Below are 11,872 nucleotides of genomic sequence, written 5' to 3'. Positions count from 1 at the left end.
CGCCGAGACCAGCAACCCTGCTGCTATGAAGACTGCTGGCGCCGCTATGGGTATTGGTGCTCTTGGACTCGCTCTCGGTATGTTGTAGATCAGTACCGACACCATCAAAAGTAGCAGTATCGTCTTAATCATTGGGCGTGGAATTTGGAAGCTCAGGTAGTACCCTTGGAGCTTGAAAAGGTCTATCGACTGTGCATGTAACGACTGTATATATAATGCTATATGTCTTATCTTACATTCGTATCGTCGCATAATGTATTGGACGTGATTCACTAAAATAACGAAATAAAGCGATGGCTTTACAAATGTTGTTGCACATTGTCTACTTGACCATCATCCCTTTGGGTATTCTGCCGACTACCACCGTCTATCAGCAGGCACATGTATCATTAACGCTGAAGCCGGGAGGGTCTCTTTTAGAAACAAGTTCACAAAGGAGATCTCGCTGATATATTAGAGGGATACGTCATCTTTTGTACCCTTCAATACCATCATGCTAAGTACCTCGTGTATGGCAAACATCCGTAGGCTGGCACCGATGCTTTCACAAGCCGTGACCGTAATCGGCAACCTAACACTGGGATATTGCTAACCCCTCCGAACACGGCTAGGAATCAGAAAGGCCCAGTTTCATGACTTTGAATTGGTTTCATTGTGTATCGTATAAATGGACGCTGTCCTTCCGGGTATCATGATTGCAAAGATCAGCACCCAAATTGCCATTGTATCCCAAACACCTTGAACTAAACAAGGCCCCGCGGCAAGCAGATGAACGATTGCAGTGGCCTGTCACGTTAGAACGACACAAACGTAGAAGTCCCATTTAGCACCTTGGAGTCATGTGCCTACTCCTCTGTTTGCATAAGCATCGACGAGCGCATCTTGACGTCTTCAAATCCGCGTCCAGTGTCAGCAAGCTTGGCTTTCTTGCCGGCGAGGTGATGAGCTTGGATGAATTCCGGGAGATTAGCCATAGCCAAGTCGCGGTATTTGGAGAGGTACGGCGCCTTGGGAAGAAGCTCACTGTACGCGATGCGACGGGTCTTGAACCACGTCTCGTTATGAAGGGCGGCGTAGGCACCAAGAGCAGTAAGGGCGTTGTTGACGGCAGTATCATCACACATAGGGGCCTTTCAATACTTGGCAGTGAACATGCCCGTCTCCAGTACCAACTTCTCAAACTCGTCAAAGGTAGGTGAGGATGGCTTGCCCAGACTGTTGGTCAGTTCGATGTGTGCATAGTGCCTGATGTTCTCCATCTCCCATTCGATAGCTATGATGAGCATATCGACATGAATATGCGAAGCCGTAATGCCTTTTGGGATGGGAGGCTTGGTGGAAGGCGGTGTAGTCGCATGATATAGCTGCTGTTGATCAATCAGCTTGACGACGCGGTAGTCGCCAACATGCTTGATGTGCGTGACACAGCAATCGATTGCATGAGGTGGGTGGTTGAGCATTTTGATCGTCTGTGTCATTGGCGGGCTCTTCGAGAAAAGTTAGTACCAGACCACTATATCGAAGCACCCAGCTGGGTTGTTTGTGCTTACCAAGTCCTTCGACATCTTCTGAGAGTAGAGCATGGCGATACCCCTAGGCACCTTCCAAGCGCTATCTTTGGGACCAGCAACGATAAGATCGCACAGCAAGCCATGATATAGAAGACTCAACATACTAATCTGATTAGAGCCGGCCTACTTGTGCGTGGACACGGGGTCGACGTTGGACATCAGCGCCCCACCACGCTATTCACCAATCGCGCCTGCATCGACTAGGAACAACGGCTAAACCCCGAGTACGCAGGAACGGCTTTGTGATAGTGTAGTCTATTCTATCCGTTTTATCTAAGTGTCGAGCTGGGTATACCAAACATGCATGCCCCCGCCTACGCTATCTTCTCAACCGTCAACGAACCCTCCGCACCACCCTCCAACGCAATGAGCCCACACGACTCAATCTGCTTCTTCCACTTAGTCGACTCATACCTCGCCGTAATTACCGTCAACCTCAGAACCGGCTCTTCTTCGCTGGAGCTCTCGCCAGCTGGTAGCGGAACGGGCGTAAACGTCCAGCGGCCGAACGACCAATTCAGAATATATCTTGCCCGACCTTCCGGTACTTTCTGATGCGCATCGGCATCAGCATCTGATGATTTCGGTGGCATTGAAGAGTACAAGATGCCTTTTATCCGGTATACCTCGTCTTTTGTAGGGTCCTCGAGGAGTTTGGCGAGTTTCGCAGTGTCGACACTACTATTTCCATCCTGGCTTTTCAGTGTGACTGTGAGGACCTCGACTTCGCTGGAATGATCATGGTCATGTTCATGCGCATGTTTGCTTCCGTTCTCTTCCGTGACACCTGCCAGCCTCGCGTCCAGTCCGAACACGATGTCCTTATCCACCCACCCTTTCCTGCTCTTCGTCCTGGGTATTTGTGGCTCCACCTCCAGCGCTAGCACTGCGTCTTCCACATCTTCCAACCGTCTCTCGCTGACAAGCTCGTGCTTGTTGAGAACAATGAGATCGGTGTATCGTGCCTGCATTTTCGCCGTGTAGCTTGTGTCCTCGTAGCCCTTCCAATTCTCCACGTCAATCACACTCATGACTCCATCTAGAACGTATTTCCCCGTCTCCCTGCTCAGTCGGTTTACTTCCATGGCGAGGGTTGCGGGGAACGCGGAGCCTGAGGTCTCGATGACTATGCGGTCAGGGTTTACGTCGTTGGCAAGCGTTTCGAGGGCGTCAGAGAGCTGCCCGACGAGGTTGCAACATATGCACCCATTGAGCAGTTCTTGTACACCGGATATGGCAGCCGAGGAGGCGAGCGCTGTGTCGACTTTGATATCGCCATATTCGTTCTTTAGGAGCGCGAGCTTGTACGTTTTGGGTAGTTGGGGAATCAGGTTCAGGATGAGTGCTGCGAAGTTGTTAGCACGACTTTGACCATTTTCGATTTGATTTACACGTTCTCGACACCTTCTGCACGCGTAATGCGATGTGCTGGTATCGTGCTACTAGGTGCTGAAAAGAAAGCGGCTGAAAATTACTACATACTGGTTTTACCCGAGCCCAAGAAGCCCGTGATGATGGTAATAGGTATCATGGCGATGACGACAACAGCACAGACGCGTCGATCCGACTGAAACCCCTCAAAGAAGCAAAACGACCTTCCAAGGTTACAGTCGCAAGGTTCCTCGCACGTGCAAGTCGCGATGGCGGAGCTTGGCCTCGCGAAGGGACTAGTTTCAGGTTCCGCGATGGCGGGGTGTCTGATGACGTCGGCGCGCATTGGGCGGGCAGTGTCGACCAAGACCAGCATCGCATCAGGTACGTCGCCCGTAGCCTCCTTCCAGGCTGCGACACGCACCTATCAAACACACTTAGCTCCAATACCAAGGCTGCTGTCATCAAGGACTAGATCTTGATTGACCCCATTGACCCATCGGTGCTCCCGTTTCCAAGATCAACCATCCCTGCCATGCAATCAGCTGGTTAAATAGCTCTCTCTCCTCCAGTGCACTCAGCCTACCACTCATCACAACCTCACACGACTACTTTCACCCTCTGACTGTGACTCTTTACTTACTGAACCTACCTTCAATTACAACAAACAAACATCATGGATTTCGTCAACAAGCTCGCCGGCGGCGGTAACAACCAAGGCCAATCCGTCAACGAGCAAGTCGTCCAAGGCCAGGGCTCTGAGCAGAAGTCCTCCGGCTCCGGTGGCTTCCTCGGTGGCATCGGTGACAAGCTCAACTCCGCTGCTGGCGGCGGCAAGGAGAGCGAGAAGAACGAGGACTACCTCGACAAGGGTATGTCGTCCACTGCCCCCACTCACGTCTATAGTGCCCTGCTATGACTGCCTAACATATGCTGACTGTTTATGATAGGTGTCGACTTCGTCCAAGAGAAGTTCATGGGCCAGGGTGCTCAGGACAACGAGTCCGCCGTCGAGCAAGCCAAGGACGAACAGATCAGCGACTTCATCCGAGGCCAGTACAAGTCTACAACTGGCTCCGATATCCCCATCAAGGACAAGGAGACTCGTCTCGGTTAAGCTGTTGAGCTGGGACAAGGCGTGATGGTGGATATACCATGAGCCGGGAGGACAGGAGATCCGCTGGCCATCGACTACAATCACAATGATAAGGTTATGATAGTCATGAAATGAAACAATGACAATACACCACAAGCAAGAACCTGATGTTTATTGCAATCGTCTCCGAGGCGATGTGATTCGTGTGTACGACTTATACACCCTGTGAAGACCGAAGCAGATAGTTTTGCGAGGCCTTGCTGATATGTGCTCATACATGTGTGGTCGCAAGACACGTGTTGCTTCCACCTGTTCCCATGAACGCTGGTCCATCGCATCTCTATACAATACAACACATCCATATCTTACAGCTGCTCAATACCCTCAACAAGTCTATCAAGACTTGCTTCCGATCCATCAGTCAACATCCCTTCACCATGCGCGACCTGCTTCGTGTTAGCACTCCTCTCGCCCCACAAGGAAAAGAACCAATGGGTAAGCGAGCGCTGGCACTCACCATCCTACACTTTGGGTACGACTTACAAATTCCCCAGTTTACAAGCCCCCATACTCTCCTCCAATTCCGCACTCTTCACCTCGGCCACATCAATGACCTTCTCAGGTACCCTTGCCAACCGCGCAACGTTCAGGCCGTAAGATCGGTGACTAATACCTTCGGTAGCTTCGTACAAGACACGACTTCTTTCCCGCCATTCTGCTCTTCAAAGCGCATATGAACGTTCTTGAGCTCACCGTTGGAGAAGCGGCTCGACAGTTTGGCCAGATGCTGGTAGTGCGTGATGAAGAGCGTGAGCGACTGCAGGTCCCGGATAACATAGTCGAGTACTGCTTCTGCGATGGCGACACCGTCAAAGGTTGACGTGCCGCGACCCAGCTCATCGAGAATGATGAGAGAACGGGGCGTTGCAGATTTGAGTATGTCCGAGGTTTCGTTGAGCTCAACCATAAAGGTCGATTCACCTTTGAGCATGTTGTCGAATGCGCCCATGCGAGTGAAGACCGCGTCTAGCATGCCAAGTCGTGCTTCGTTCGCGGGGACGTAGGAGCCTATTTGGCCCATGATGGCGATTAGAGCTGCAGACCGCACATAGGAGGATTTCCCGCCCATGTTGGGGCCTGTGATGAGGAGAGCACGGGTGGAATCGTGTGAGAGGGAGAGGTCGTTGGGTACATAGTTTTCGAGGAGTATTTGCTCGACCATGGGATGCCGACCACCAGCGATGTTGAGCCCGATGTCGTCTGTGAAGGTCGGCTTGACGTAACCTGGCTGGCTTGCCAAGGTAGCCAGGGAGAGGAGGGCGTCGAGCGTGGCTAGAGAAGCTACACAGTCTCGCAATTGTTGGTACTTGGATGATATCTCCTCTAACAAAGCTATGTAGGCTTTGTCGCATGCTGCCGCTAGCGACTCCTTGTACTGATCTCGCTCTTGTAGCATGCGCTTAACCTCTGGCGTATGGAAACGTAGTGTAGTCTTCGTAGCTGAGATCTGCTGCCACGAAGCTGGCACTTTCTTCTCTTCGGGTGCCTTCCTCTTGACCTCAATCAAGTACTCGATGCCAGCTACAGTGACGAAGTCTACTTTGCTCTTCCCCAGCTTGGCAGCTGCGTCCTTTCGGTGAGTATTGAGGTCGTCTTCCACAGAGGCAATGCTCAATTTCAGATCGTTAATGTCTTCCGCCTCATGTTCTTCGCGGAAGAACGAGTACTTGTCGTCGTCTTTTGCGGCTTTGGCATTGATCCTCTCCAGAAAGCTGTTCAAATCATCGTATATCTTCGGAACATTCGAAACGGCTTCGCTCAGTAGTGACGAGGAGAAGCCACTTTGTTCGGGTGTCTTCGCCGACAAGTATTGGCTCGAAATCTCCTGCAGACTTTGCAAAGCTGCCAACAATTCCGGCCTTGTGCACTTCTTGTAGTATATGCGGATGAGCACCTTTTCGAGATCGGTCCTGATCTTTCCGAGCACGAACTTGAGCTTGTCGACAGGGATGGTGTTCTCGCCCTCCTTGAGCTCTTCCACCGCTGCTATGCGCTCTTCTAATCTCTCCTTATCTATCAGCGGTCGGCCAACCCACTTTCTCAGCAACCGTTGCCCAAAGCGGGTCTTTGTTCTGTTCATGGTCCAGAACAAGCTGCCCTTCGAGGTGTAGTCCGTTTGATTCTGGTAGATCTCCAAACTAGAGAGTGTGTTTCCGTTCAGCAACATGTAAGACCTGGCACTGAAAGGCTGAAAGTACTTTGTGAGATCAAAGACGTGTTCCAGACCGTACTCACTGAGATATGTGATCATCGCTGAGAGGCAGATGGTTACATGCTCCGACAACTGATGTACCTTGTCCAGAACAGCGCCTTGCTTTTCCGAGTCTGCTTCCTGGCTGGACTTCATCTTGCCCGCGTAGAAATTTGAGATGTGACTGTAGGCCTGTGCAGCCATTGTTTTCGGCTTTTCAACCCTCTCCACCCGCGATCTGTCTCCGAAGACGTTGGTCTTACTGGCTGATAGATGTTGTATCAGCTTGTCTGTAGCCTTGGACATGTCGCCAACTACGAGGAACTCTGCTGGCGCGATATGAAGCAAGCGTGTCTCGATCTCGCTACGCATGAATCCATCTTCGAAATCATCGTAAATGATATCGCCAGTCGCAGGCTGGACAGCCACCAACCCGACTTGTACTTTCTCGTCAGTACCCCAGCCTTTTGCATTGCTCTCGGTGATACAAAGCAGATATCCGGTCGACTGTACGCTTGCGCCTGAGCCCTCGGTAGGCGCCTCCAAGCCCTCAACATCGTCCACATATGTGCCTTTGGTGTAGATTGGTGAGCTTTCGTACGAAGGGAGCATTCCTATTGGTACCAGCCGCTTTAAGCGCGGCTGTCTCTAGCTGCCTGACGACTCCGACCTTGTGGTTTGCTTGTACGAGACGCTTGACGTGGGACTTGCCAGTCGATGCGTGGGGAAGTTGGCGGACGCGAATCGGTCGAGGTGGGCTCGGAAGGGTGCTCGTCGTATCTGAACTTTCCTGAAATAGTGGTTATCCCAAGTTAGCTTGTATCACATCAAGTTCATCCTGGAGTTCTTACCTGGTATGCAGACGATGCCCAGCTCTTTCGAAGCCGTTCTTGCATCCTCGCCAAAGAACTGTACTGTAACCAACCTCCATGACGATGACGGTATCCAGATGCTTTCCGCTTGATGTCCAAGTATTGTATCTCCATCGGCGTCAGCTTGTTTGCCTTCTTGTCGCAGCGCCCTTCTTCCCTTGGCAGGCTTCTGGGGAGGCTCATCCTCATCCTCTTCGTCGCCGTCGCCTTCTTCGCCATTGGCATTGGGGTTGTCCTCGGATATGATCTTGTTGCGCCTCCTCAGTTCAGCAAAGCTATCTGGTCGACCCAGCTTCTTGACAAACTTCTCATGTAGTCTCTCCTTCTGCTTCTGCGAAGCTGCGGCATCCTCGTCGTCGTCTTCTTCAGGGTTTCTCTTCCCTCCGTGGAGCGGGTGACGAAGAGAATAGAAACTTGGACGTCCTATCGGCGGGTTCTCGCGGGCTTTAGTGCAGGCGTTTGTCGGGGCGAGTCGCCTTTTTTCGAATCTGACGCGCTTTGAAGGGGACGAGCGACCGGAATCGTGAGCTCCATCATCTTCGTCTATGGCGCGCTTGCGGACAGGAATTGACTGCGAGACTGGAAGGGTCATCTTCGTCGTCGTCGTCGTCTTCTTCTTGGTGTGTGTCATTGGCTGCGGGCGGAGAAGGTGCCTTAGGAGCGGGTTTGGTTGCGGGTTTAGGCGTTTGCGACGGTTTCTTGGCGAAGAAACTGGAGATGGTCTGCTGGGTGCCCTTTTGCGACGACTTGGGGCTGCGACGACGATTTGAGTACTTTTTGGCGCATTGGGTGATTCGTGGGGTTGTGACGATGGCGGGTGTACGTGTGGAGAAGCTAGAGACGCGTGAGGCAGGCGACGCGAACCGCTTCAGATTACATCACGGTGTCACGTTTTCTGGGCTTCGTCCGCATGCTTGGCTGCTACATCATCTAGGAACCTCAGTACCAAAGCTTGGCTTCTAAAGTCAACGTCTTCGATTGAAAGTCCAATGCCAGCTACTTCTCCAATCATGGTTGAGTTGCAGCTGGAACGCCTAGGTGTGCCTGTGGATTCAGCCCTGAAGCTTGACAGGACGACACCTGGACATGCTATCAACGAAGCGTGATGACTACTTGAACCGTACTATTTTGAGCTTACAGCCAGACATAAGAGGATGCATCCGTCCCCAGCATTTCTCTTTGCTCATACAAACTCGCCAGCACGCGACCAGCGTTATCACCCCCGCCTATCTCCGACCAACAACGGCCCGGCTTCGTTATCTCGAGTACTCGATAGGCCAAACTACGCAGAACCACAAGTATATGATTACCTGAACATGTCCACACTCGGCCCGCAATGGTGGCATTGCGACCAGCTTCGCACGCAATCCCAGCCCCGTGCGTTGCAGCTTCCTAATCCGTCACAGCCGCGTACTGTTACCAGTTATTGCCGTGGCTATCACCAGGTAAGGGAGGCGCAAGGCGCAAAACGCGGGATCCACCAAGCCGACTTCGGCTAGTATATAACCTGCACGATGAGCCCATGGTTCGCGCCGTCGTTGGCTTGGTGAGCTTGTTCTTCCTTCACACTTTCGTCAATACTGTGCTGCTGCGAATATGGCACGCGGTTCGCTTGTCAAGTGCTTCACCGGCCTATTGACGCTGCAGAGTGTCTTGGGTACTCCGGTCAAGAGCGGGGAATCATTGGCCCTCGGGTTACCCTGCGCCGCCCATACTGGAGGAGGGCCAGTTGGGTGCTGTTGCTTCGGAAAGTGATATCTGCAGTCATATCGGTATTGAGTTGCTGAAGCTGGGTGGTAATGCTGCGGATGCCATGGTCGGCACTGGTGGCATGTGTAGGTGTGGTCGGCATGTACCAATTCAGGTGAGTATCTTCCAAACACGTTTGTTGAGGCCGTATGTTACTAACTACAGGAATCGGCGGAGGAGGATTCATGCTTGTCCGTGCTCCAAACGGTACATATGAATTCATTTGACTTCAGCCGAAACAGCCCCCAGCAGCTGCATTTGAAGATATGTACAAGAACAACGAAGACGCCAGTATCAACGGCGGTCTAGCATCCGGTATCCCTGGTGAACTCCGTGGACTTCAACATCTTCACGAGAATTACGGAGTCCTACCATGGGCCACTGTCCTCACCCCAGCTGTCAAGGTCGCCAGAAATGGCTGGAGAGTCAACGAAGATCTTGTCAAATACATGGCCTCCGCTACCTCCTCATCCAACTTCCTAGTCGACGACCTCGAGTTTGCTCTCGATTTCGCGCCCAAAGGACGTCTCCTCCAGCTCAACGAGACCATCACGCGGAAGCGCTACGCCGACACGCTCGAGACCATTGCCCAGAACGGTCCCGACGCATTCTACAACGGCCCCATAGCAGAAGCCACAATCCGCGCACTTCAGGCCGCCAACGGAACGATGACGCTCTCTGATCTCTCCAACTACACGGTCGCCATCCGCAAGCCCTCCACGATAACCTACCGGGATTACAAGCTCACAGCCTGCAGCGCGCCCTCAGGCGGCGAAGTCGCCCTAGCCACGCTCAAAATCATGGAAGGCTACTCCTGCGTCGGCCACCCAGAAAACATCAACCTAACCACACACCGCCTAGACGAAAGCATGCGATTCGCCTACGGCATGCGCGCCGAACTAGGCGACCCCCTCTTCCTCTCCGGCATAGACACGTACCAAGAGCAAATGCTATCCGAGGCCACGGCCAAAGAAATTCGGTCCAAGATCTCCGACACCAAGACGTTCGACGTGTCGTACTACGACCCCGCTGGTCTGGAATCCCTCGAGACGCCCGGAACGAGCCATATCGTTACGGCGGACAAGAGTGGCATGGCTGTTACACTGACGACAACGGTGAACCTGCTCTTTGGAAGCAAGCTCGTCGTCCCTGAAACCGGTGTCATTATGAACAACGAAATGAACGATTTCAGTATTCCAAACACAACGAACGCGTTCGGATATATTCCCTCGCCTGCCAACTTCATCCGACCCGGTAAACGCCCTCTATCCTCCATCTCGCCCGTCATCGTCGAGCACCTCAACTCCTCGTCCATTGCAAGTGCTTTCTACGTGGCTATTGGCGCGGCGGGAGGCAGTCGCATCATCACGGCTACGATCCAGAATCTGCTTCATATCCTCGATGGGGAGATGACGACGGCGGAGGCGCTGGCCGAACCGAGGATTCATGATCAGTTGGTGCCGGCGCAGGTCAGCTTTGAGTATGGGTTTGATAATGGGACTACGGCTTTCTTGAAGGGGTTGGGCAGTAATGTTACGTGGGTTGCGCCGGGATCGAGTACCGCGCAGGGCTTGAGGCGCTTGACGAATGGCACTTTTGAGGCGGCGGGTGAACCGAGGCAGAAGAACAGTGGTGGGTTTGTCGTTTAGACAGGCTCTGGGAGTGGCTGCGGTGTTATGGCTGGACGGTACCTATACCTTATGCGTCATGAAGAACCTCAAGTACTCATGAAACCCCTCTATCTACATGGACGTTCACTGTGCATAATCTGATGATGGTCTTTACTATATCTTTTGTAATCTTTTGTACATATACAACAGCTCGACACGACCGGCTATCGACCTGACGTTACCCAAGCTAAGACAAGGTCTCTTGCGGGCACGTCCTCTCATGACATCGATGTCGCATGGAACGAAGAAATAACGCCAGGAATTTTACAGTGCAAACAGCAGAATTAGAAGGAAAAGGACAGGATGGTTTACCTATGAGATGAGACAGATTGTACGGGTCTACCCATGGCTTGGAACCTGCTCATCAGAAGGCGGTTGGTTCGGATATCGGAATCGCATCAAGACTTTTTGCCTCGACGCGACTCATGGATAGCTGACCAGACATTACTTGGGGCGCAGTATTCGAATATGAAAAGCTCGGGTAGATGGGGATGGTCACACCTCGTCTGGGCAGTACTGTCAGTCAAGCAATGAGAAAGGGCATCGAAAAGGCGCATACCAAGTTACTATCGCACTCCTAGAAGCGGCTTCGGTGACCAGGCTTTTGAGGCACAGGAGGAGCAGTGGCGGCGTCTTCGATCTGTTTCGCACTGTATTGAACACGCAATGTCAGCAAGCATAATGAGAGGACGAGAATCGTGGTGTATTACGTTTTCTAGTGATCGTGCAGGTGCAGGAAATGGTAAATACTAAAAAGTTCAAGAAGGGGTATGATGGGACACTAGAGAGTCATGGTTCGACCAGCAGCGCGCAGCGTAGTTTTGCTGTGCTGGGCAGACCTAACGCACAACTATTTGCGCTGGCGTTTGTTTGCTGCGTTGTGAGGCTGTCCTTTGCGTTTCTTCTGAGGTGGGAGTTGGGAGGGGTCGCTCTTAGCAGATGATACATACCCATTGACATCCTTATCCAGCTGCATGTACTCCTCGGCTGCGTCCTTGCCACCACGATCCAGCAAATAAGTCATGTAGTAGTGGGAGAGTTCCTTTGAGACGTCTGTGGAGAAGCGTCCTTTAGTGCGCATCAGCTCGTGCACTGCCTTTATGCGGGAATGGCCCTCTTCCTGATCAGGTGAGGGTTGTGCGATCTCGAATTCAAGATATTTGACCCAGAACTCGCGCGAGTCCAGGAATCGCTCATGTTTGTCCTTGAACACTTGGCGGGCCGCGTCGACGCTGCCCTTGCATTGCCAGAGTATGCGTGCCTGCTCAGCAGCTAGTATGCCACCGATATAG

At 52.4% G+C, this 11,872-nt stretch overlaps 6 protein-coding genes across 6 annotated transcripts; 2 read left to right on the top strand and 4 right to left on the bottom strand.

The window, feature by feature from the left end:
* Positions 1 to 845: 845 nt before the first annotated feature.
* Positions 846 to 1,583, bottom strand: BKA58DRAFT_445299 (uncharacterized protein; the record flags this gene model as incomplete). Its single annotated transcript, XM_046174132.1, has 3 exons — positions 846 to 1,130; positions 1,170 to 1,487; positions 1,551 to 1,583. The coding sequence occupies 3 exons, from the start codon at positions 1,581 to 1,583 to the stop codon at positions 846 to 848; spliced, it is 636 nt and encodes a 211-aa protein (XP_046019719.1).
* Positions 1,584 to 1,665: 82 nt separating this feature from the next.
* Positions 1,666 to 3,247, bottom strand: BKA58DRAFT_395621 (CobW domain-containing protein). The gene is made up of 2 exons (XM_046171310.1): positions 3,054 to 3,247; positions 1,666 to 2,916 (listed from the first exon to the last, which is right to left on the bottom strand). The coding sequence occupies exons 1-2, from the start codon at positions 3,100 to 3,102 to the stop codon at positions 1,886 to 1,888; spliced, it is 1,080 nt and encodes a 359-aa protein (XP_046019718.1). The 5' UTR covers positions 3,103 to 3,247; the 3' UTR covers positions 1,666 to 1,885.
* A 319-nt stretch (positions 3,248 to 3,566) lies between these two features.
* BKA58DRAFT_139052 (uncharacterized protein) lies at positions 3,567 to 4,099 on the top strand. Its single transcript, XM_046164541.1, has 2 exons — positions 3,567 to 3,814; positions 3,893 to 4,099. The coding sequence occupies exons 1-2, from the start codon at positions 3,619 to 3,621 to the stop codon at positions 4,057 to 4,059; spliced, it is 363 nt and encodes a 120-aa protein (XP_046019717.1). The 5' UTR covers positions 3,567 to 3,618; the 3' UTR covers positions 4,060 to 4,099.
* A 585-nt stretch (positions 4,100 to 4,684) lies between these two features.
* On the bottom strand, positions 4,685 to 7,792 carry BKA58DRAFT_445296 (DNA mismatch repair protein MSH3; the record flags this gene model as incomplete). The annotated part of the gene is made up of 3 exons (XM_046174131.1): positions 4,685 to 6,861; positions 6,914 to 7,069; positions 7,141 to 7,792. The coding sequence occupies 3 exons, from the start codon at positions 7,790 to 7,792 to the stop codon at positions 4,685 to 4,687; spliced, it is 2,985 nt and encodes a 994-aa protein (XP_046019716.1).
* A 965-nt stretch (positions 7,793 to 8,757) lies between these two features.
* BKA58DRAFT_455507 (gamma-glutamyltranspeptidase 1 precursor) lies at positions 8,758 to 10,937 on the top strand (the record flags this gene model as incomplete). The annotated part of the gene is made up of 4 exons (XM_046174554.1): positions 8,758 to 8,826; positions 8,882 to 8,996; positions 9,055 to 9,101; positions 9,144 to 10,937. 4 exons carry the CDS (start codon positions 8,758 to 8,760, stop codon positions 10,557 to 10,559), a joined length of 1,647 nt encoding a protein of 548 aa, XP_046019715.1. The 3' UTR covers positions 10,560 to 10,937.
* Positions 10,938 to 11,430: 493 nt separating this feature from the next.
* On the bottom strand, positions 11,431 to 11,850 carry BKA58DRAFT_445294 (uncharacterized protein; the record flags this gene model as incomplete). The annotated part of the gene is made up of 1 exon (XM_046174130.1): positions 11,431 to 11,850. A coding segment is annotated over one exon (420 nt), but the record flags the coding sequence as incomplete, so codon positions are not given.
* Positions 11,851 to 11,872: the final 22 nt, after the last annotated feature.

This window comes from Alternaria rosae, assembly GCF_020736505.1.
Source record: "Alternaria rosae strain MPI-PUGE-AT-0040 chromosome Unknown BKA58scaffold_33, whole genome shotgun sequence".
Lineage (NCBI taxonomy): Eukaryota > Fungi > Ascomycota > Dothideomycetes > Pleosporales > Pleosporaceae > Alternaria > Alternaria rosae.
Note: the sequence above shows the minus strand (reverse complement) of the source record. Positions and strands in the feature narration are given on the sequence as shown.